Source organism: Lutra lutra, chromosome 4 (genome assembly GCF_902655055.1).
Source record: "Lutra lutra chromosome 4, mLutLut1.2, whole genome shotgun sequence".
Lineage (NCBI taxonomy): Eukaryota > Metazoa > Chordata > Mammalia > Carnivora > Mustelidae > Lutra > Lutra lutra.
The window spans coordinates 99,607,848-99,629,099 of record NC_062281.1 but is presented as its reverse complement, the minus strand read 5'-3'; the positions used below and the strand labels follow the sequence as shown (position 1 = coordinate 99,629,099).

General features: G+C 41.7%; 1 protein-coding gene across 6 annotated transcripts in view; it reads right to left on the bottom strand.

Moving 5' to 3' along the window:
* Positions 1–17,538, bottom strand: part of PTPN22 (protein tyrosine phosphatase non-receptor type 22) — a 60,582-nt gene extending 43,044 nt beyond the window's left edge. For all 6 annotated transcript variants that reach the window (XM_047724537.1, XM_047724540.1, XM_047724539.1 and 3 more), the window contains exon 1: positions 15,770–17,538. In XM_047724537.1, the coding sequence (XP_047580493.1) occupies positions 15,770–15,856 (87 nt within the window). In that variant the 5' untranslated portion in view covers positions 15,857–17,538. The remainder of the gene's footprint in view (positions 1–15,769) is intronic.
* Positions 17,539–21,252: the final 3,714 nt, after the last annotated feature.

Here is a 21,252-nt window from a genome sequence, read left to right as displayed (position 1 = left end):
AATTTCAAAGATTTCAGTCCCAAAAGCAGTCTTCATATATATATATATATATATATATATATAACCTAAATGGCAAGCCTACCCCTCAACCAAGCAATGTTTAAATAGTATCATATTCTGTTGGTAGAATGTGATCGGGACCAGGCTGGGACTGGCATAATATGGTTCAACAAGATTTCTCAAGATGGTGGGGCGCCTGGGTGGCTCAGTGGGTTAAAGCCTCTGCCTTCGGCTTGGGTCATGATCCCAGGGCCCTGAGATCAAGCCCCGCATCGGGCTCTCTGCTCAGCAGGGAGCCTGCTTCCCCCTCTCTCTCTGCCTGCCTCGCTGCCTACTTGTGATCTCTGTCAAATAAATAAATAAAATCTTTAAAAAAAAAAAAAGATTTCTCAAGATGGTGAAGTAACTCCATGAAATTACTCCCATTTTCCAATATTCTACTATAGACCAGAATTTCGTGTCAGAGAAAATCATAGTCCCTCTTTAGCTCCTTAGGAATCAACCTGGTCCCAGATGTCGCTGAACTCCCTTATCATTTAAAGAAACCAATTTTAGGGGCACCTGGGTGGCTCAGTGGGTTAAAGCCTCTGCCTTTGGCTCAGGTCATGATCCCATGGTCCTGGGATCGAGCCCCGCATTGGGCTCTTTGCTCAGCAGGGACCCTGCTTCCTCCTCTCTCTCTGCCTGCCTCTCTGCCTACTTATGATCTCTGTCTGTCAAATAAATAAATAAAATCTTTGAAAAAAAAAAAAGAAACCTATTTTAATAGAACTGACCTTTGTGAAGCCTTACTCAATCTGAGAAAGAAAAGGGGAAACATCTGTGATAGCTGACACATATTTGTTGAACTGAACTATGGAAAATAATTTTCAGTATCTACCCACTATTTAATGGTGCCTCAATCATGTGAAGAGCATTAACTACTTCCTATAGGTCCAATCCCTCAGGATCTACTCAGTCTTCATTTCTTTAACTTCCTTTTTGAAATCTCCTCCTCCCTTAGCCCTTACTAGTCTACATTATCTTGGTTGTCCTCCTTCTTCTCTGCCTTCTCACTCTGGGATACCACATACTCTTAGAGAAGACCTACCAATGGGAGGGTTTAAAATTCATTTTCCTGATTCAAATCAATTATAGTTCCAACCCCAGTGGGAGAACTCTCAAATTTCTATACAGAGATTCGATTACCAAGTTCTAGTCCTAAATTCCTGGCCATGTCCTAGACCTTTCCACTTCTGCATCTTATTAGAGTCTCAGACTCCACACACCTCAAACTAAAATCAGCATCATTCCCACTGTCAATGACACTGGCATTATTTTTATCCCAGGCAACTACACACTGGAAACCAAGAGTCACTTGGGGTTCCCCGCTCCTAACAATTCCCACCTCTAACTGGGTCAGCAAGGTCAACTGATTCTTCCACTGCAGTATCTTGTGTCCACCTTCCTTCCTGTGTCTACCACAGGTCCATTCGTTCAGACCCTCTACCTTAAAACTTGAACCAGTCCAGTTGCTTCTTAACTCACCTTCACACTTTTCTCTTTCCTCATTAAAATTCATTAAGGGACAATCATGCCAAATTAATCTTAATAAAAAATTGCTTTCCTTATCTCTCTCATGCCCAAGACAACTTCAATGAATCCCCCTTGCTACTGGGAAAGAGCCCAGACTGTTTAGCCAAGTACTTGAGATTCTCCCCAGTTGGACCCCGAGCAAATTTTCCCATATTCCCCACCCTGCCCATATGCCCCATATACCCCAGCCCTACCATTGTAAGGTGTTTTAAGACTGACTTCCCAGGAGACATAATATGTGCCCCATAAATGTTTAATAAATGCAGGAATAAATAAATGCAGGAAATAGGAATAAGCAAATGACTTCAGGTATCTAAAAATCTTTTTATAAAATTCTTAAAGATTATTTTTAAATTTTTGAGTAAACTCTATACCCAGTGTGGGGCTTGAACTCACAACCCCGAGACCAAGAGTTGCATGTTGCCCTGACTGAGCCAGCCAGGTGCCCCGGGTACCAAAAATTCCTAACCTGGACCTAGGTTGTGGTTCTGAGGGATCCTAGCTCTCTGATTACATGGATTTCCCTCATTGTCTACACATATCCTTGTTTAGCCAATTTAACAGGCTTGCTTTCAGTCTATGTGAACACTTAACCAGAAAAATATATTTAAGGATATTAGAAAAAAATGTATTTAAGATTATCTACTAAAACAAGAAATATTTTCTTTAAAAAAAAAAAAGATTGACTTCTAGTTTCTTTTAAGATTATACAAATTGGAGGGCACCTGGGCAACTCAGTCAGTTAAGCATTCAACTCCGGATTTCGGCTCTAGTCATGATCTCAGAGTCATGAGATCAAGCCCTGTGTCGGGCTCTGCGGGGAGCCTTCTTAAAATTTTCTCTCTCCCTCCCCTTCTGTTCCTCTTTGCTCTGCATGTGCAAGTACCCTCTCTCTCTCTAAAAAGAAAAAAAAAAAGATTATACAAATTGATGTCACTACCCATTATATGTAGTATTATTACTTTAAGACAATGATTTTCCTTTTCTTTCTCATAAATGTATATCTGGTACTGCTTTTGCATTTCTCAGCCAAGGTTATGATCTATTTTGTTCCAGGGGGTAAAATGATAAAGAGAAATAAGGAAATAGAGAAAGAACTTTCTTTGAGCAACTGGCAACAACAAAAAATTAAAAAGGGGGGTGTTACCTATTGTTGCTTAGTTGCTATACTTCATACAGTGTTTCCACATAATTAGGATGTGTGTCTATCTGTAGGAATTTACTTAAGGACATTTATAATTACATCATTTTAAAAACATGGGTGGGGCGCCTGGGTGGCTCAGTCATTAAACATCTGCCTTCAGTTTGGGTCATGATCCCAGGGTTCTGGGATTGAGGCCTGCATTGGGCTCCCACTCAGCAGGAGGCCTGCTTCTCCTTCACCCACTCCCCCTGCTTGTGTTCCCTCTCTTGCTGTCTCTCTCTCTCTCTGTCAAATAAATAAATAAAATCTTAAAAAAAAAAAATGGGTGAGGAAGGGAGAGCCTAAAACTAAGGTACAATGACAGAGAGATTAAAAAAGGTCGTAGAGGGGCGCCTGGGTGGCTCAGTGGGTTGGGCCGCTGCCTTCGGCTCGGGTCATGATCTCAGGGTCCTGGGATCGAGTCCCGCATTGGGCTCTCTGCTCGACGGGGTGCCTGCTTCCCTCTCTCTCTCTCTCTCTCTCTGCCTGCCTGCCTCTCTGTCTACTTGTGATCTCTCTCTGTCAAATAAATAATAAATAAAATCTTAAAAAAAAAAAAAAGGTCGTAGAAAATAGAAATTTCCTCCAATAAATCCTCCCAATCCATCGTTAGATTTCAAGATCAGCTCTGGATAACTTGATGAAAAGCTGGGGTCATGAGATGTTTGTTAGCTGGGAGTTCTTAACACCAAGAATTCCAAATATCAGGGCGCCTGGGTGGCCCAGTGGGTTAAGGCCTCTGCCTTCGGCTCAGGTCATGATCCCAGGGTCCTGGGATCGAGCCCCGAATCGGGCTCTCTGCTCAGCAGGGAGACTGCTTCCTCCTCTCTCTCTGCCTGCTTCTCTGCCTACTTGTGATCTCTGTCTGTCAAATAAATAAAATCTTAAAAAAAAAAAGAATTCCAAATATCTAGAAGTTAATTAAATGGACACTTTACAAATAATACATAATCGCTAAATTATTATACCACCTCAGAGTATAGGAATGTAAGCCTTTTCCAACTGAGGATGACAAAGGGGACAGATAGCCAGTGCCTTCTTAGTTGCTGGACCACAAAGACCAGTGTGTTCTTCTAATGAGCATTTTTTCTGTTTCTAGAGGTAGATCAGACACAGACGACCTATTACAAAGCAGGTGTACGGTCATTTCTTAAATTCTAGTTTCTGACTATGGTTTGAGTTGCTGTGGATTTTCAGGATTAGATTTGGGGGGAGAGATGCTGAACTGGTAACAATACAGTCTATTTTCATCACAAGAGGGATGCAAGTGGGCTAGTTTGAGAGTTTAACTAAGGACGTGCCACAGGCACATGGGAGACTATTAGAGTTCCACTCAAGTTACACTGATTTTTCAGCTGTCTCCACTCTTATGAACTTTGGAATTATCACTTTTTATGTTGCCATTCATTCCAGGGCTGCTGAAAAGCTGTCAAGTCCCAGAACTGTTCCTCTTAGAAATATCTAGAAAGGAGCCTGGCGCATACTCCTTGTGACACTGTTTCTACTTGTTTGTTTTGCTTTGCTTGCTTGTCCAATGCTTTCTGAGAATGCTATAGGCAAAAAGCCCTTTTTGTAAGATACGCCTCTATTAATTTGGTAAAATGTCACAGATAAAGATTGTGTGTGTGTGTGTGTGTGTGTGTGTGCGCGCGCGCGCACGTGTGCTTGTAAACCTGTGCTTGTTTAGCAGCCTCAACTGCCCCCTTCAACAATGGAACAGGATGGCTTTTTCTCCCTACTCCTTCCTCCTCCTGGGGTCATCCTGCTGGATGACCAGGGTAATGTACTTTTAGCAAAACATCACATAGGAAATGCCTATGGAATTGTTCATTTGGGAAGTGTGAAAGGTTTTTGTTTTGTTTTGTTTTGTTTTTACATATCTTACCATGAGCTCAGATCACTGTGAAGGCCTTTTTTAAAAATTCCCCTTCTGTCCCTACCAGACCTGCAGGCTCCAACACCCCAAGAGGGAACAAAACAGAGCAGAATTAGGACAGAATCATGGATACACCTCACAGAAAAGGAGGAGCTTTGAGACTAGACAGCAAAAGTGCATAAAAGAAAAATCAGAGCCATGACAGTGAGTTGGGGGTTGAGGGGATAAGGATAGGTCAAAGGGGGAAGGTATTTCTCAGACAAGCACAAGGTATGAGGATGTACATTCACTAGAGGGGGCACGAATGAGAGAAATCAGAGGCAAAGTTGCAAAGGGAATAAGAAAAGGGGCCAGCATCCCTCCTGGGCCCCCATCAGTTGGAATGTATGACAAACCAGATTCGGTGTATTCTTGATATGCTAATAATAGTACCTGCATTTGGTTTACGGTCTATACTATCCTTTTCCTTTCAAGACAGGTCTGGCCATAAAAACAGAAATCAGGACAGTCATTAGCATGTTCTTCTCATTGACTAGTAAGTTAATTACTCATAAATGGATTAAGGTCACTCCCAAAAGAGGACAGAAAGAAAAAGAAAGCCCAAGACCATAATATCTTTGCCTTGGAGAACTACATCATTGTACAGAAGACCTTGCATAAGTTACATTTAGGAGTGGAAGAAATCAAATTTGCCCCCCCACCCCCGTGCTAGATGAGAGAGGGAGATCAGGTCAGGCTGTTTCCGGAACTTCTTAAGGTAGTCAGTCCTTTAATGCCTACAACTACAAGTCAGTATGATCTATCCCAGTCCTCCAATCTGGCTCCAACTAGCCGGCCAAACAAATGAGAATTGGCTTTCAGTCCAATAGTCAGGGAAATGAGTAGGTGAGTAAGCAGGAGCCAAAATGGGGTGAGTAAACCAAGAAGTTCAACTTGTTAGATACTTACGATGTGAGGTGATGACAAGACATGTGTTTTGTTTTGTTTTTAAATTCTGTGAATAATTGAAAATGTGGGACTGGATGGTCCCTAGTAGAGAGGCTGGGGATGGAGTTGAGAGGAATTTGCTTTCAAAGGGATGTAATATATTTAGCGTGGTGGTAGCAGCAAAAAAATTTCAACTTCATGTACACAAAAGTCAAGAAATCCTGGTAAGTGTGTTCAAGTGATAGGCTCTATCACATAAATGAGTCGTTTCAATTGCACGGATGTTTGTGCACTGGCTACGTAGAACTTACTGTGGTCATGAGTGCCCTGTTAGTATTGTTACTGTAAATAAATAATAGAGCTAGGATCCATCTAGATCTTCTCTGTGGAGCTAATAAAACATACCATGCCTTCTCTTGTCTGTTTTTTTTTTTAAGATTTTTATTTATTTATTTGACAGAGAGAGATCACAAGTAGGCAAAGAGGCAGGCAGAGAGAGAGAGGGGGAAGCAGGTTCCCTGCTGTGCAGAAAGCCCAATGCGGGGCTCGATTCCAGGACCCTGAGACCACGACCTGAGCCCAAGGCAGAGGCCCAACCCACTGAGCCATCCAGGTGCCCCCTCTTGTCTGTCTTGATAGGTCTCCAGAAGTTGCTATACTACCAGTCTGACTTCTAGTGTATTATAACCCAACATTACCATGGCCTTCACGACTGGGTATATTCTATTAGGGCTCATTGAATCCTCCATATTTAATAAATATGTCTTTTTATTCTATTAGGGATCATTGAATCCTCCATATTTAATAAATATGTCTTTGTATTTGATAAGTGCAGTGTTTACTTTTTATATAAAAATACCTCATCCCAAAGAAACATAAAAATCACCCTCCCCCCATTTCTCTTTTTGCTTTTTCTTGTTTAGATGGATTCAAGCAACACTAAAGGAAAATTTAAAATATAGATTTCTTAAATAAAAAGTAATACATATTCATTGAAGAAATTTTAGAATACCGAGAAGCAAAACAAAATTATAAAAATTACCTAGGATCCCACACTACCCAGAGTTAATCATTCCTAATATTTTATATTACATGCCAGTCCTTTATCTATGTGTGTAATAAAGATAGGATCACACAGGGATTTGCAACTTGCTCTTCTTACTTATGAATTTCCGTTCTACATTTTAAGTGATGGCAGAGTATTCCATTCTGTAGGGTGTAACATAAATTATTTAGTCTATTCATTCATATTATTACACATTAAAGGTGCTTCAATCTTCCTAAACAGTAGTTCCAAACAATATTATTTTATAAAAAAATTTTTTATTAAATTATTTTATTTTATTTATTTGACGGACAGAGATCACAAGTAGGCAGAGAGGCAGGCAGAGAGAGGGGGAAGCAGGCTCCCTGCTGAGCAGAGAGCCTGATGTGGGACTTGATCCCAGGACCCTGAGATCATGACCTGAGCCAAAGGCAGAGACTTTAACCCACTGAGCCACCCAGGCGCCCCTCCAAACAATATTATTATAGGTAGCCAAAACCTATACAAATATCTTTCATTATTTTCTTCAGATAAATTCTTGGGAATGGTCAAAGAATTTGCCCACTATAAAGGCTTTTGATCCATATTATCATTTATATATATATATTTATATATCAGAAATGGTATACAAATTTTGCCTCCAGAAACATTACAAAAGCAGTGTATGAAACTGCATGTTTCTCTGAACTCTGACCAACATTAGGATTATAATATTATAAGAATTAAGGCCACCTGGTAGCTTAAATGTTGTTGTTGGTATTTTTGTTATTTATACTTCTATTTGGAGTTTCTTCACTCCAAAACATTCTTTAGAAGGAAGAAGATACACCATAATCAAATTACCCTATCTACATGAAACCGTGTTCATATTTCTGTAATCCCATCCAGTCTACTACATACACATACACACATACACATAGCTCATATATGTACATTTAGTGCAATTCTTGACATTGGCTAAGCTTTCACTTTTTATACACAATTCATACTTTTACACATGTTTTCTCTTAAAAAAAATATTTTACTTATTTATTCGACACACACACAGAGAGAGAGAGAGAGGGAGAGAACGAGTGCAAGCAGGAGGAGTGGCACACAGAGGGAGAATCAGGCTCCCTGCTCAGCAGGGAACCCAATACAGGACTTGATCCCAGGACTCTGGGATCATGACCTGAGCTAAAAGCAGATGTTTAACCCACTGAGCCACCTAGGTTCCACTTACACATGTTTTCTAAATGAAGACACTTCAACTGCCTCCAATGTAGAAAAGTATATCAGAGGAGTTTTTGGTTTTTTTTTTAAGATTTTATTTATTTATTTGACAGACAGAGATCACAAGTAGGCAGAGAGGCAGACAGATAGAGAGAGAGGTGGAAGCAGGCTCCCTGCAGAGCACAGAGCCTGATGTGGGGCTCGATCCCAGGACACTGGGACCATGACCTAAGCCGAAGGCAGAGGCTTTAACCCACTGAGCCACCCAGGTGCCCCTATCAGAGGAGTTTTAAACAAAATTGACCAGCATGTAATATACATACCAAGTCTTGATCCATATTTCATACAATGACTGAAATGTACATGTCATAAAAACCACCATCAGTTGCAGTAATTGGCCAAAGGGAATACCTATTCCTCTGCAAATTGTAATCTGTCTGATCAAGAATGCACTAATGGAAGCAGATGGCCCTCCTTAGCCTTGAAGACAAGACGTCCAGCACTTGTCACTGTGTCCCTAGTGCTGGCCAGGAAAGAGTAGTGGCTACCAGCCTGAGGGTTCGAACAGGGAGGTGGTGATCATACCATTGCACTCGAGGCCACCAAAATCATTATGCTCATCAGGCAACTTTCTGGCTATAGTTAGTTTTTCTCCAAACTATTGAATATGCTATCAGTCATGCAAACTTCTATTCTGACAGTGATTTTTCTCCCTGAAAAATTAATAAATTGGCATTCTGGTTTCTGATGAATTTCTCATGTGTTTGCCTAGTCCTGATCAACTCAAAGCATACTGACAAAACTGAATTTTTAGACTAGCAAAGCTAAAGCCAAGACACTGGATTGTGGTGATCCAAAATAGTTAATACCATCCTAGGTGACCACGTGACCTTGTTCAGTGCATTCTGATCACAACACTACAGTAACTGCATATATTCGACCCTGATGGAATTCATAAAAATGATTAGAAAAACATCAAGACCCAGCTACATGTAACAAAATGGATGGATTTTATAAACATGATGTAGAGAGAAAAGAAGAAGACATTAAAAAAAAACACACAACAAATACATACCATGATTGCATTACATAGGGTTCCAAAATAGGTAAAATTAATCTCTACTGTTCAGTGATAAATACAGGTCTTAAAGGTATGCAGAAAGATAAAGAAAACAATTCACAGATAAAAATCATAACCATTTCAGGACAGCATTTACTTCTAATGTAGTGGGGTTTGGGGGTAGCTGTGATCCAGAAGGACACACAAGGGATTTACAAAGTGTAAGCAATGTTTTGTTCCTCCATCTGAGCAATGCTTGTATGGGTATCTGCTTTATCCTAGTGCTAAATCGCACGTGTTTACTTTTTAAAATATTTTATTTATTTATTTGAAATACAGGGAGCATGAGCACAAGTAGGGGGAGGGGCAGAGGGAAAGAGAGAAGCAGGCTCTCTGCTGAGCTGGGACCCCAATGTGGGCTTTGATCCCAGGACCCTGGGATCATGACCTGAGCCGAGTGAAGGCAAATGCTTAGCCAACTGAGCCACCCAAGGGCCCTGTCTGTATTTATTTATTTTTATTATTTACTTTTAAGTAGGCTCCATGTCCAGAGTGGAGCCCAAATTGGGGCTTGAACTCACAACCCTAAGATCAAGACCTGAGCTGAGATCAAGAGTCAGATGCTTCACCGACTGAGCCACTCAGGTGCCCCTCGTGTGTGTATGTGTGTATGTGTGTGTTTAAAGCACTTTTATGTGTACATGTTATATTCTACAATTTCTTCAAGTTTAAAAGTTTCAAGCCAATGTATAAACTGGGGGCAATAGAGTCAGGGCTAAGAGCACAGGCTTAATGTTAGATAGCTCTATTTCAGATCCAAGTTCCACAACTTAATGAACTGCATGAACTTAGGCAAGTTGTCCCTCAGTGTCTAGGACTTGCCAGACACATGCTAGGGGCTGCAGATACCAAGATAAGCACAACTAAATGTGAGCCTTATCTTTGTGGTACTTCAGACTGATAGGAGAGCAAATGTTAATCAAATAATCACACAAAGAGATGTAAAATTCGAACTGTGATAAATCCTATGGAAACATTAATAATGCTGGGGGCAAAAAAAGAGATGTAAAAAGAAATGACAGATGTGGCTGACCAAGAAAGTATAATAGGAGATTTGTTGGATTTGGGGGATCAAAAAAGGCTTCCTTGAGGATATGCCTACCAAATTGAGATCTGAAGAATTATGAAGTATTAACTAGGTGAAAAGGAGTATGAGGGAACATTCAAGGAAAGGGAACAGCATGTGTGCAAAGGCCCTGTGGCAGAAGGAGCATGACAAGGACAAGCTCAACATGCTGTGGGAAGTTGGAAAAGCCCTCGAGGGCTGGTCCATGTAGGACTTTGTATTGTAAAGGATTCTTTGGGAAGTAAATGAGGCTGTGTTTGAGCATAGAGCGTGGAACACAGTTCCATGAGTCAGTTATTGTTGAAAGTAGATGAACAGACAGGGGCGCCTGGGTGGCTCAGTGGGTTAAGCCGCTGCCTTCGGCTCAGGTCATGATCTCAGGGTCCTGGGATCGAGCCCCGCATCGGGCTCTCTGCTCAGCAGGGAGCCTGCTTCCTCCTCTCTCTCTGCCTGCCTCTCTGCCTGCCCTCTGTGATCTCTGTCTGTCAAATAAATAAATAAATAAAATCTTTAAAAAAAAAAAAAAAGTAGATGAACAGACAACTTATAATGAGAAAATGTGGGTTAAAAATAACCATGGAGTATAGAGTTGTGGAATCTCTATGTTGTACACCTGAAACTAATGTAACACTGTGCATCAGCTATACTTTGATTATAAAAAAAAAATCAAAAAAAATTTTGAGGCTTCAAAATCAAATAAATAAAATTAACACAATGAAGTACTATTTTACACTAACTTGGGGGCGGGGAGTAGGAAGGATGTTAGGATGCAGTATAGAGGTTAAGGACTTTTTATGAGACCAGTTTCAAGTCCTGCCTTTGCCATTTCATGGCTTAACTGAAGATAATGCTTTCCTCTTGGGGTTGTTGTAATGATTAAGATTATATATGGTAAACCACTTAATGACTAACATATAGGAAGGAGTCCAAAAGATTTATTTTCTTGTATAGTTATTAAGACTAGCAAGGTGGTAGAAAAGAGGATACATTCAGACTTTGCAAGTTAGAAAAACTCTTTGAAAAGCACATTTGGCAACACTTAGCCCATTAGATGCTAAGACTTTTTGACCTGGTAATGATACTAGCCCCAGGATATAATTCAAAAGAAGAAAACCATGTGGACAAGCACATTTACTGCATGTTATTAATAATGGTGAAAAATTAGAAATAATCTAAATGTCCAAGAAAAAGAAAAAATCAGGGACACCTGGGTGGCTCAGTTGGTTAAGCGGCTGCTTTCGGCTCAGGTCATGATCCCAGCATCCTGGGATCGAGTCCCACATCGGGCTCCTTGCTCAGCGGGGAGCCTGCTTCTCTCCCTCTGCCTCTACCTACCACTCTGTCTGCCTGTGCTCATGCTCGCTCCCTCTTTCTCTCTCTCTTTCTAACAAATAAATAAATAAAAAAATAAAATCTTTAAAAAAAAAAAGAAAAAATCAAATTACTTGGGTGTCTACCACATGTCAGGCATTTTATGTATTTATTCCATTTTTCTCGCAGCATTCTGCAATATGAATATTTATTTATTCCCACTTTTTAATGACTTTGTTCAAGGTCATGGAGCTAATGGTAGGCAGAACCTAAATCCGAACTCAGGTTTATATGACACTGAAGTCATTATAAATATAGATGGTAAATCAAGACTACCTGAACTTAAATCTCTGTTCCACCACTTCCTAGCTCTCTAACCTTGAGCGAGTCAATTAACCTCTGCCTCAGTTTCTTCATTTATAAAATGTATAGTACCTTCTTCAATGGATTAAATGACTTGATACATAAAGGTGTTTAGAACAGTTTCTACAAAAAATATGGAAGTATTAGCTATTATTATGAGGATTATTCTTTCATTATACCATGCTCCATCAAAAGCCATAGATATAGATTTTAATTAACATGATAATTTTGGTATAATATTAAGTGACAATATGAGAATACAAAATTGTATCTATGCTGTCATTATAACAATGTAAAAGGCAGTATATAAATAGATAAGAACTAGAATTTCCACACCAAGTAGACTGTATTTGTTGGGATATTGGTCCTACGGTGAATTTATTTTAACTTGCAATAATATTGTTTTATATGAATAACAACAATATGGGGTACCTGCGTGGCTCCGTCAGTTAAGGGTAGGACTCTTGATTTCCACTGAGGTCATGATTTCAGGATCATGAAATTGAGCCCCAAGTCAGGCTCTGTGCCAGGAGGGGAGTCTGCTTGAGATTCTCTCCCTCGCTCTGTCCCCCTCCCCCACTTTCCCTGCCAAACCCTGGGCTCTCACTCTCTCTCTCTCTCTCTCTCTTAAAAAAAGAGAGAGAGAGAGAATGAAAGAAACTATACTAACTGAGAACTTATGCTCAGGCTAAAAACCCTTTGAGGAACTCGGTGTTACTGGCTGAACCAAGACACTACTGCATAAGGATTCATTTCCTGGGCTCTGAAATGACAGATCCAGCTTAAGCTTCACATCTGCATCTGAACAGCAGCGTGAGCTTAGGCCAATTACTTAACCTCTCAGAGCCTCAGTTTTCTCATCTGTGGGTCAGCGGTCATAACGACAAGATCGGTTTTGTGTTTTTTAAATGAGTAATAAATAAGATAATGAATACAATGCCTCCTTGGCACCCCACCAAGACTATCACGATTCAGTATTTACCAGTGTAATTAGCTGTTTAATGTCTGCCTGTCTATGGCATCCTCTGATGTCTTAGGAGATGAGCTCCACCAAAGCAGGGCATTGTATCTTGCAGCATCTAACACAATGCTTTGCACATAGTAAGTGCTCAGTAAACATGTGAATGAATGCGGGAAAAGCTTATAGTCGTGGCAGTTTCCACTCCAGTAAGAGCCAAATTTAGTGGAACTAAACTTCTACTAGTTTCATGGCAGTTTCCGCTACAGAAAGGTGATTGAATTTAGTGTTGGCAAAGGAAAAGTCCTCAACTCCATGGTATTGGCTTCAGCCGGCATACCAGCACCATGTGCTCTGTGCGCTGATACACAGCCAAGGGGGTGGGGGCGGGGACTGAAATCCAAGCTTCGGACCCGGCGGGAGGCAGGGTACACAGATTGTCTCCTTGGAACCAGAGATGACTTTCTATAATTCCCGCAAAGTCCCTACCATTTAGGCTAGCAGTGGCCTCATGTCACAGAATTAGTGCTCCAACCTCAAAAACATCAAATCCTGGGAGAATACATCAAAGAGTTGAAGGTGGGATGGGGGACAGTACCCTATGGAAAGCCCTTCAAGTTAATGGCAGTATTGACCTGTCCAAGCAAGCAACCGAGCCCTGTTCACCACCGCCCAACTCCCCCAAAATGAATGTCTCTGGTGTCTCAGCTGAACCTTTAGGTGGAGCTGAGGGCAAGACTCTGTTTTTCCGCTGGAGGACATGAGTCAGTGAACAGTGAGGTGCCACTTAATCACCACCCAAAAACAAGGTCCTTAAAACCAAGAGCTAGAAAAGCAAGGAAGTGATTAATATAAAAGTCAGGATAGTGATTATTCCCTGGGCAGGACAGGGCAAGACATATTGGGGGTGGGGATGGGGATAGGAGTGGGGGTGAGGGACCTGCTGGAGAAGCGATATAGAGGGGTCTCCCTGAGTCCGAGAATGTTCTAGTCCTTGACCTTATAGTTATACATGCTGTCTGTAATTTTCTTTTTTTTTTTTAAAGATTTTATTTATTTATTTGACAGACTGAGATCACAAATAGGCAGAGAGGCAGGCAGAGAGAGAGAGGAAGGGAAGCAGGCTCCCTGCTGAGCAGGGAGCCTGATGTGGGGCTCGATCCTAGGACCCTGGGATCATGACCTGAGCCGAAGGCAGAGGCTTTAACCCACTGAGCCACCCAGGCGCCCCTGTCTGTAATTTTCTAACAATGTATTATGTTTCACAATTTTAGACAGCTGAAAAAAATACAAACTATACAATGTTTTTAAGCAGGGGAAACTGACCAGGTTTGTATTATTAGAAGATCAATTGGGTATTGAATGGAAAATAATATTAGTCAAGTTGAGTTGGTATAAGGGCTTCTCTCACAACATATAATCACTCAGTCATAATATCCAATCACTCAGCTTTACAGAGTGTTTTCACAGCTACTCTTTGGGATCAGAATGTCAGGTCCATGAGCACAGAGGTGTTGTCTTGTTCATGGCTGTATCCTCAGGGCCTTGAACTAAACTTGGTACACAGGAGGGGCTCAATAAATATTCCTGAATGAATGAGCACATTTAACTATTACTGATATTTAATTGTCACAACAAGATGTGAGGATCCGTCGGATGTGAATTATCATGCCCATTTTGGAAGTTAGGAAACAAAGACTTGGGAAATGAAGGAACACGTCAAAGAGTTGATAATTCGGTTGATGAGAGACTCAGGATTTGATTTCAGGTTTTCTGCTTCAACTCTCTTGTTTTTCCCACTTCTTTGCATCTGAAGAGCCAAGGCCTCAAGTTTTTAGGGCCCTGAAACACCAGCTGGAAGTATTCCAAAGTACATAATAGGTACTATCAGATATCCCATGTCGTCTGCTGTGCTAGGTTATAGGGTGAATGAGGCCTACCCAGCTGCTGATGGGTCAGTCACCACAGTCCCGTCAGAAGAGATGCAGTGTTTCCCTGGATGACCAGATCTAGTCAGCCCTACTCTCCTTGGCACTCATGTTTGTCTCCATGCCCCTCACTTGTCTCTACTCCTCATCCCAGCCATTCCACCCCTCCAAGCAAAAGAAGCTTAAGGAAACCCTGTTATTGCAAAAAACACAGGTTCTCATTTTTCCTCTTAAGAAAATACACCAGAAAAATAAAAGAAGAAATAAAGAAATATGGCAGCCAGTAGTTTCAGGGTGCAGGAGCCCTTGTCATTCAAGTGGAATTCCATGGGGAGGCTAACACATAATGTTCCATGAAAAGTTAATCTTGGTTTCTTTCCTCTTAAGTAAAAGTAGTCATTTGAGGCATAAGGCACAACTCAGATACCTAGGAACTCCAGATGTTCAATTAATGTTGAGTATTTATAAACCTGGAATTATGTAGGCCTTCCGTAGGAATCCTAGTCCAACTCCAAGAACTAGCAAACACAATATTTAAAACAGTATTTTGGAGATAATACTTAAAACACACAAGCCACTTAGAAAAGCTGAGGTTTGGGGGGTGCCTGGGTGGCTCAGTCTATTAAGCATCTGCCTTCAGCTCAGGTCATGATCCCAGAGTGCTGGGATCGAGCCCTGCATGGGGCTCCCTGTTCAGTGGGAAGCCTGCTTCTCCCTCTCTCACTCCCCCTGCTTGTGTTCCCTCTCTCACTGTGGCTCTCTCTTTCTGTAAATAAATGGGTGAAATCTTTAAAAAAAAAAAAAAGAAAGAAAGTGAGTCTTTAAACATAAACAAAAGCAACAAAGAAAGAAAAGTTGCAGTTTGGGACATCTGGTGGCTCAGTGAGTTAAGTGTCTGCCTTTGGCTCAGGGTCCTGGGATTGAGTCCCATATTGGGCTCCCTGCTCAGCGGGAAGCCTTCTTCTCCCTCTGTCTGCTGCTCCCCCTCCCTCTCTCTCTCTGACAAATAAGTAAATTAAAATCTTGAAAAAAAAAAAAAACTTGTAGAAAAGTTGGAGTTTTAGGTTGCCTTTCTCCCTTCTTGCCCTGCACAGTCTGATATGCACATTCTCTCCCAAGAGCAATTTGGTCTAGGAGAGTTGGACCATCCTCATCAGCTAAACAGTCTGTGTAACTCCCCTGAGAGTGTCACATGTAGGACTCACCAGAAATTCACCGGCAAACTCCTCTTTGTCAGTTTTCTTGCATTGGGCCTCCTCCAGGAATTTGTGCAGAATTTCCCTTTGGTCCATGCTGCAGGACAAGAGAAACGGTCTGCCAGTGGGTGAAGGGAGGGCATGTCATATGTATGTCATGGCCGAGATACCACCAAGGAGCCAGGGCTGCCGCTGGAGCAGAGCATGTTGAAGGCTGTGGTTAACTGACTTCATCACAAGCCCTAGAGGAAATTAGTGCGCAACCAGCCTCTGTGGTCACACAACAAAGCCATCGTCACTCCAGGGCCCTAGCGCCTTCCTTTTCAAGAAAGGAACCCGGTTACAACTCGAGTTGCAACAAACAAGATGCTAACCAGAGCATCACACGTGGTCTGCTTAGCTCCAAGACTGTTCCGCTCCATCCCTTTTAAGCGAGATTCACCTTTTTTCTTGTTTCCTAGAGAAAAGGCAGTGTGCCAGGTCTCACGGATTGGATCTGCCTCTCCCCATTTCTTCAGTGAACACAAGGGCCCTGTTGATACCTTGTTTCCTCATGTCCCGAATGAACTCAGCCAAGTTCAGCTAGGGCCAGAAAGCAAGACAGACACTGTTTGGAGTTTAGACATCTTCTGCCTGTGCTACTCTCCCCAGAGTGTCTTGTCCATGTGATCAGTGGGAAATTTCTGTTCATCAGAGAAGGCATTTTTGTTCAGAAATTTTAAGTATGCTGTATAGACCTCAAACTCTCTTTTGGATGAACCAAAGTCAGCTGCTTCTGACAGCCTGTGTCTCTCCCAGGGCTGGGGAAGTGCCGAATTGCTTAAGGGAAGTATTGTTGATTTTAGGACTGAGCATTGATCTATATGGGATCCAGGAGCACAGTGGCCCCCATGGCACCTGACCAGGAAGTTGGCACAATGTCTCCTTATGCAATGCTAGTTAACTATAAGGAACAGAAAAAGAGTAAAATCACTCACCTTGCTGGCAACAGTGTAACTTTCAGGGCGGAAAGCATGAGCTGAGTCTAGAGAAGACATTCTACCCTCCCAACTGGCGCCTTGGAAAAGGCCATCGCTTCAGGAAGCCACGCTGTGCATGTGGCATTTTGGCCCTGTTTGACAGGCGGGCTGTTCTAGAAAAAGCTTCCACATCTCAGCTTGAATAAATCCTCTCCTCAATGGGTACAAACCTACTTAAGACTGTCTCATACAGAGTAAGCGCAACCCAAAATCAGCATATCGTCTTTGCCTGAGGACAGAAATTCCATAAATATTTGTTAACAAAATTAGTCTGAAATAATCCTGAAGAAAACTGGGAAATGTGCCATGAGAGCTTCCTCTATTTAAGATATTAGCAATCCTTTCTGTTTTGCATTATTCAGACTCCCTTCAGGAAATCATGACTCTAAGCACTGTGAAGTTGCCTCCACTTTATTGAGCCCCACAACAAGAAAGGAACGGTGTTGGAGGGATCCTGCTTATAGGCAGGTGAAGCCAATAGAGAATTGCAATCCTGAGCCACATAATAAATTAAAATGAAGCATAGTTCTCCAACAATACTTGTTGAGAGTGGGACAGTATTTCTCCAATTAGCAATAAAGGGGAATTTTTTGTTGTGCTAACAAATGCGATGTTTAATTTGGTGATTTTAAGACATATAAAATATGGCGGGGGGAAGACTTCAAAAGCACAAAATCTAAAGTTCACAATAACTAAAACCCTTTAAAACTATGTTATGAGGTTTGATGAAGACTAAGTGATGCAGAAAAAGCTCAATTGTGTAAGTGCTGGGATCAAGGGTACTTTTTTAAAAAATTATTTATTTATTTGACAGAGATCACAAGTCAGCAGAGAGGCAGGCAGAGAGAGAGAGGAGGAAGCAGGCTACCTGCCGAGCAGAGAGCCTGATTCGGGGCTCAATCCCAGGATCCTGGGCTCAGGACCTGAGCTGTAGGCAGAGGCTTTAACCCACTGAGCCTCCCAGGCACCCCTTTTACTTTTTAAAAGTCTTTTAAAATTCTTATGCCATTTTTAATTACAAAAAAGATATAAAAATCCAACAATTGGCTCAACAAATTTATTGAGTGCCCACTAAACGCTAAGCACCATAGTAGGACTGGGGAGGCAGTAGAGAACAAGCCAGAATATAGTGAAAAGAACCCTCAACCACTTAATAAAGCATCTCAGGACTAAGACGCAGATGTAATTACTAATTAAAATAAAAACATTCCAAAGTAACTTCCTCCTTTGCAGAGTACCAGAGCATAATCCGAAAAAGAAAATGATTTTCCGTATTTTAATGAGAGAGAGAGTTTCATAATCTCTCTGTCCCCTTAGAATGTAATCACTTCCAACCAAACCAGAAATTTACTAATTAATAAACAAAAAGAGACCTAATCAAATAAGACGTAGTGTTCTTTTTCTCAAGCTCATATTTCAGAACAGTCTCTAACTTCAGTCTCTTCTTGGGGAGAGCTAAGATAGAGACAGATAAGAGGTGAGGAGAAACTCGCTGAGATGCCCTCTGTAGTCCTTTTACCCCAAATATAAGAATCTAAAAATAGTGTCTTAGCAGAACTGCAGATTTTTTTTTAAAAGCAAACAGCAATTCTTAGGAGTCTGTTCCACTCTAAAACCAAAAGAGACAGAAACTATGGTGAAATAACCAAACCTCAAAAACCCACTTAGCTGAAAGACCATTTCCTGAGTAGACCACTCAAGTGAGCAAAAAACAAAACTGAAGGAGAAAACAAAAAACTTCAGTTTTATTTTTAACAAATCTAAGCTGCTACTTAATTGTTCACACTTCCTTCTACAGATACTCACAGGTGTCTACAGACAATAGGGGCATCAGGCTTTTTGATAAAGATTCTGATGACTCATTTATATCTTGCGGGAAGATCAAGAGCTGGGGGAGGGGAGGAATATCTTATACAACAAAGACCGGCAAGTACCTAAAAGAATTTGTGAATTTGGGATGAAACATTTAAGCCAGTCTGATGTAAACCCTGAGTGAACGCAACAATTCCATACAGTAAAGGACCCACACGAGCTCTCTGTCAGAACCCTCAGGGGTGAGTTCTAGTGGAAAGTAAAAGTGAATGAGCACCTGAAGAAGACCGAGGAAGGAACGCCTCACTGCTGCCCCCTGTGGCTCTGTGGAGTGTTCAGGAGGAAGAGGACAGCAGGGAGGAGGGCCTGTCACACAGTCACCGGCACCAGCAAGAGGAAAGTATGCCAGTGTAAGGGGAAACATCATTGTCATGGAGGTTGGAATTAGATGAAAAACAACAACAACAACAACAACAAAAACCTTGAACCGGAGAGAATATCAGGGGAGATTATTAGGACAATGATTATTAGCTAATGGGAAATACACTCAGGTTTCTCAGCACATCCTTCTCTCCCTCTGCAGAGCCTGTCCTACCCTGGGGAAGCCACTTACCAATCTTTGCTTCCTCTTCACTATGCCTGCCTTTCTCTGCCTCGCAGTGTAATACATGGGCTCTGTGTATTATCTGTGAGACACTGGGTTCTTTGTGAGCATGCCCTGGGTCACCAAGGCCTGCCTGTCCTTTCTCCTCAACGTCTTGTAGATTCAAGCAATCTTTTCCATTCCCATGTGGACCTTCGGGCCCTTTTGCACACGTGGACTGCTGCAGCAATCGTGGCAATCTCAATGCACTCTCACCTATATTCCGTGCTTGCATCTCCTAGAACCAAGACTGGATAAATGTTATTAAAACTCCACTTTAATGCTCAAAGACCCAAAGTAGTTACCCATGGTTTAGAGGAACGCATCCAGATTCTTCCACTTGCTACCAAGCCCCTCCCTATGTGTCCCCACCCAAACTACCTAGCCACATCCCCCACAGGCCTTGTTCACGCTACCGCCACCTCATGTGCTACTTCTCGCCTTTCCCCTAATTTTCGTCAAGACGAAAGTAAAGCTGTAAATCCTGGTTACTCTTCTCTTCAACAATTCTGCCCCTGACGCCATCTCACCAATAAACTTCTCTCAGGAGGCCTCTTCTCGGAATTACGTCTTTATATTTAGCCATAGCAGTTTTCTTCATTTCTTCAGGTGTTCCTTGTCTCCCATAAGTTTATTTAGGAGAGTTAATTTTTTAAAAAAACACATAAACGGCCCGCTGGTCTTTTAAGTTTATGCTAGTGTCTTCTATATGCGTCTGTGTAACCCTAAGTGCTTACCCCTGGTCTTAAGCACACATGAAATAAGCCTATGGTGATCAAGGACGCCACATAATGTGGTTGGATATTGGTAAGACACCCACCCCGACTTGCTTACTCACCGCAACAATGACTCCAGGTCTCCTACCTGGCACTTTCACTTTGCCAGGAGCAGATGGGCCTTCCCTACAGGGACATCAGGAACCTGGCAAAGAGCACTTGCCTGAGGGCTACTGCCCAGCAGCGGGGGGCCATTGTTATGGAAGGAATGGGGCTGCCATCACTGAGGCAAGAGTTCAGTCCTGCAGGGCTGCCATGGCTGGGGAAAAAATGACCTCCTTCTTCTCCACAATAGATCCAGTTCCCCTTCTGTAAAAGGACACAGGTGAGGCTTACACAAGAAGCTTGTTGCTTTGCTTTGTGTTTTTACCTCACCCACAACAGGAAGATCCCCTCCCCAGCTTCTGGTCATGATAGCTTCTGGTCACTACAGGATTCCGAGACCTCATCAAGCTCTTCAGTTCAGCTGCTGTGAACTTCGTAGTTACCTCCCCACATTCCACAGGAAATCATGCTCTGCCTTCAGTTTCAGAAACACAATCCTCAGAGGGCAAAAGTCCACTGATGATTTTCAATTGATGCAATTTACCTTTTTTTTTTTTTAAACTCTTAGGTTTGGCACCTTGTTCAAAATCTAATCAAACTTGATGTTTATCTTTTGTTTGATTGTTTATTGAGTCTATTTATTTAATGAATACTTATGAGAGCTATATACATGCAAGAGAATGGGGACAAGGGGCACTACAGATGTGTACAACAAATTGTCTTCATTCAAAGCTCTTTTATACTTGTAAGGAAGCTAAGTACACAAATAACTATAACTTAAGGCCATATGTGGTAAGGCCATAAATGTTATGCTAACAAAATTTTGAGGAGGCAAAGATCTTGTGTTCGGGTTATCTGGATAGCCTTCATAGAGGAAGCAGCATTTGAGTTAGGCCTTGAATATGTCAAAGAACCTGAGAAGAAGCATTATGAAAGAGAGAACAGTAGGAGTCGGGTGGCCTATTGAGTGGCTCAGTCTGATGGGAGCCTTGGTTCTGTAGAATCCTGACTGACAAGGCTAGAAAGGGCAGTTGGAGACAGACCCTGGGGGAATTTGAATACCATGTTGAAAAGTCAGGCTTTATTTGATGGGCAGTGGAAAACCGGTGAAGGTTTTGTTTGTTTGTTTTAGTAATAACTTTATGAAGTACTACTGACATATAATAAACTGCACATTTCAAAGTGTGTGGTTTGATA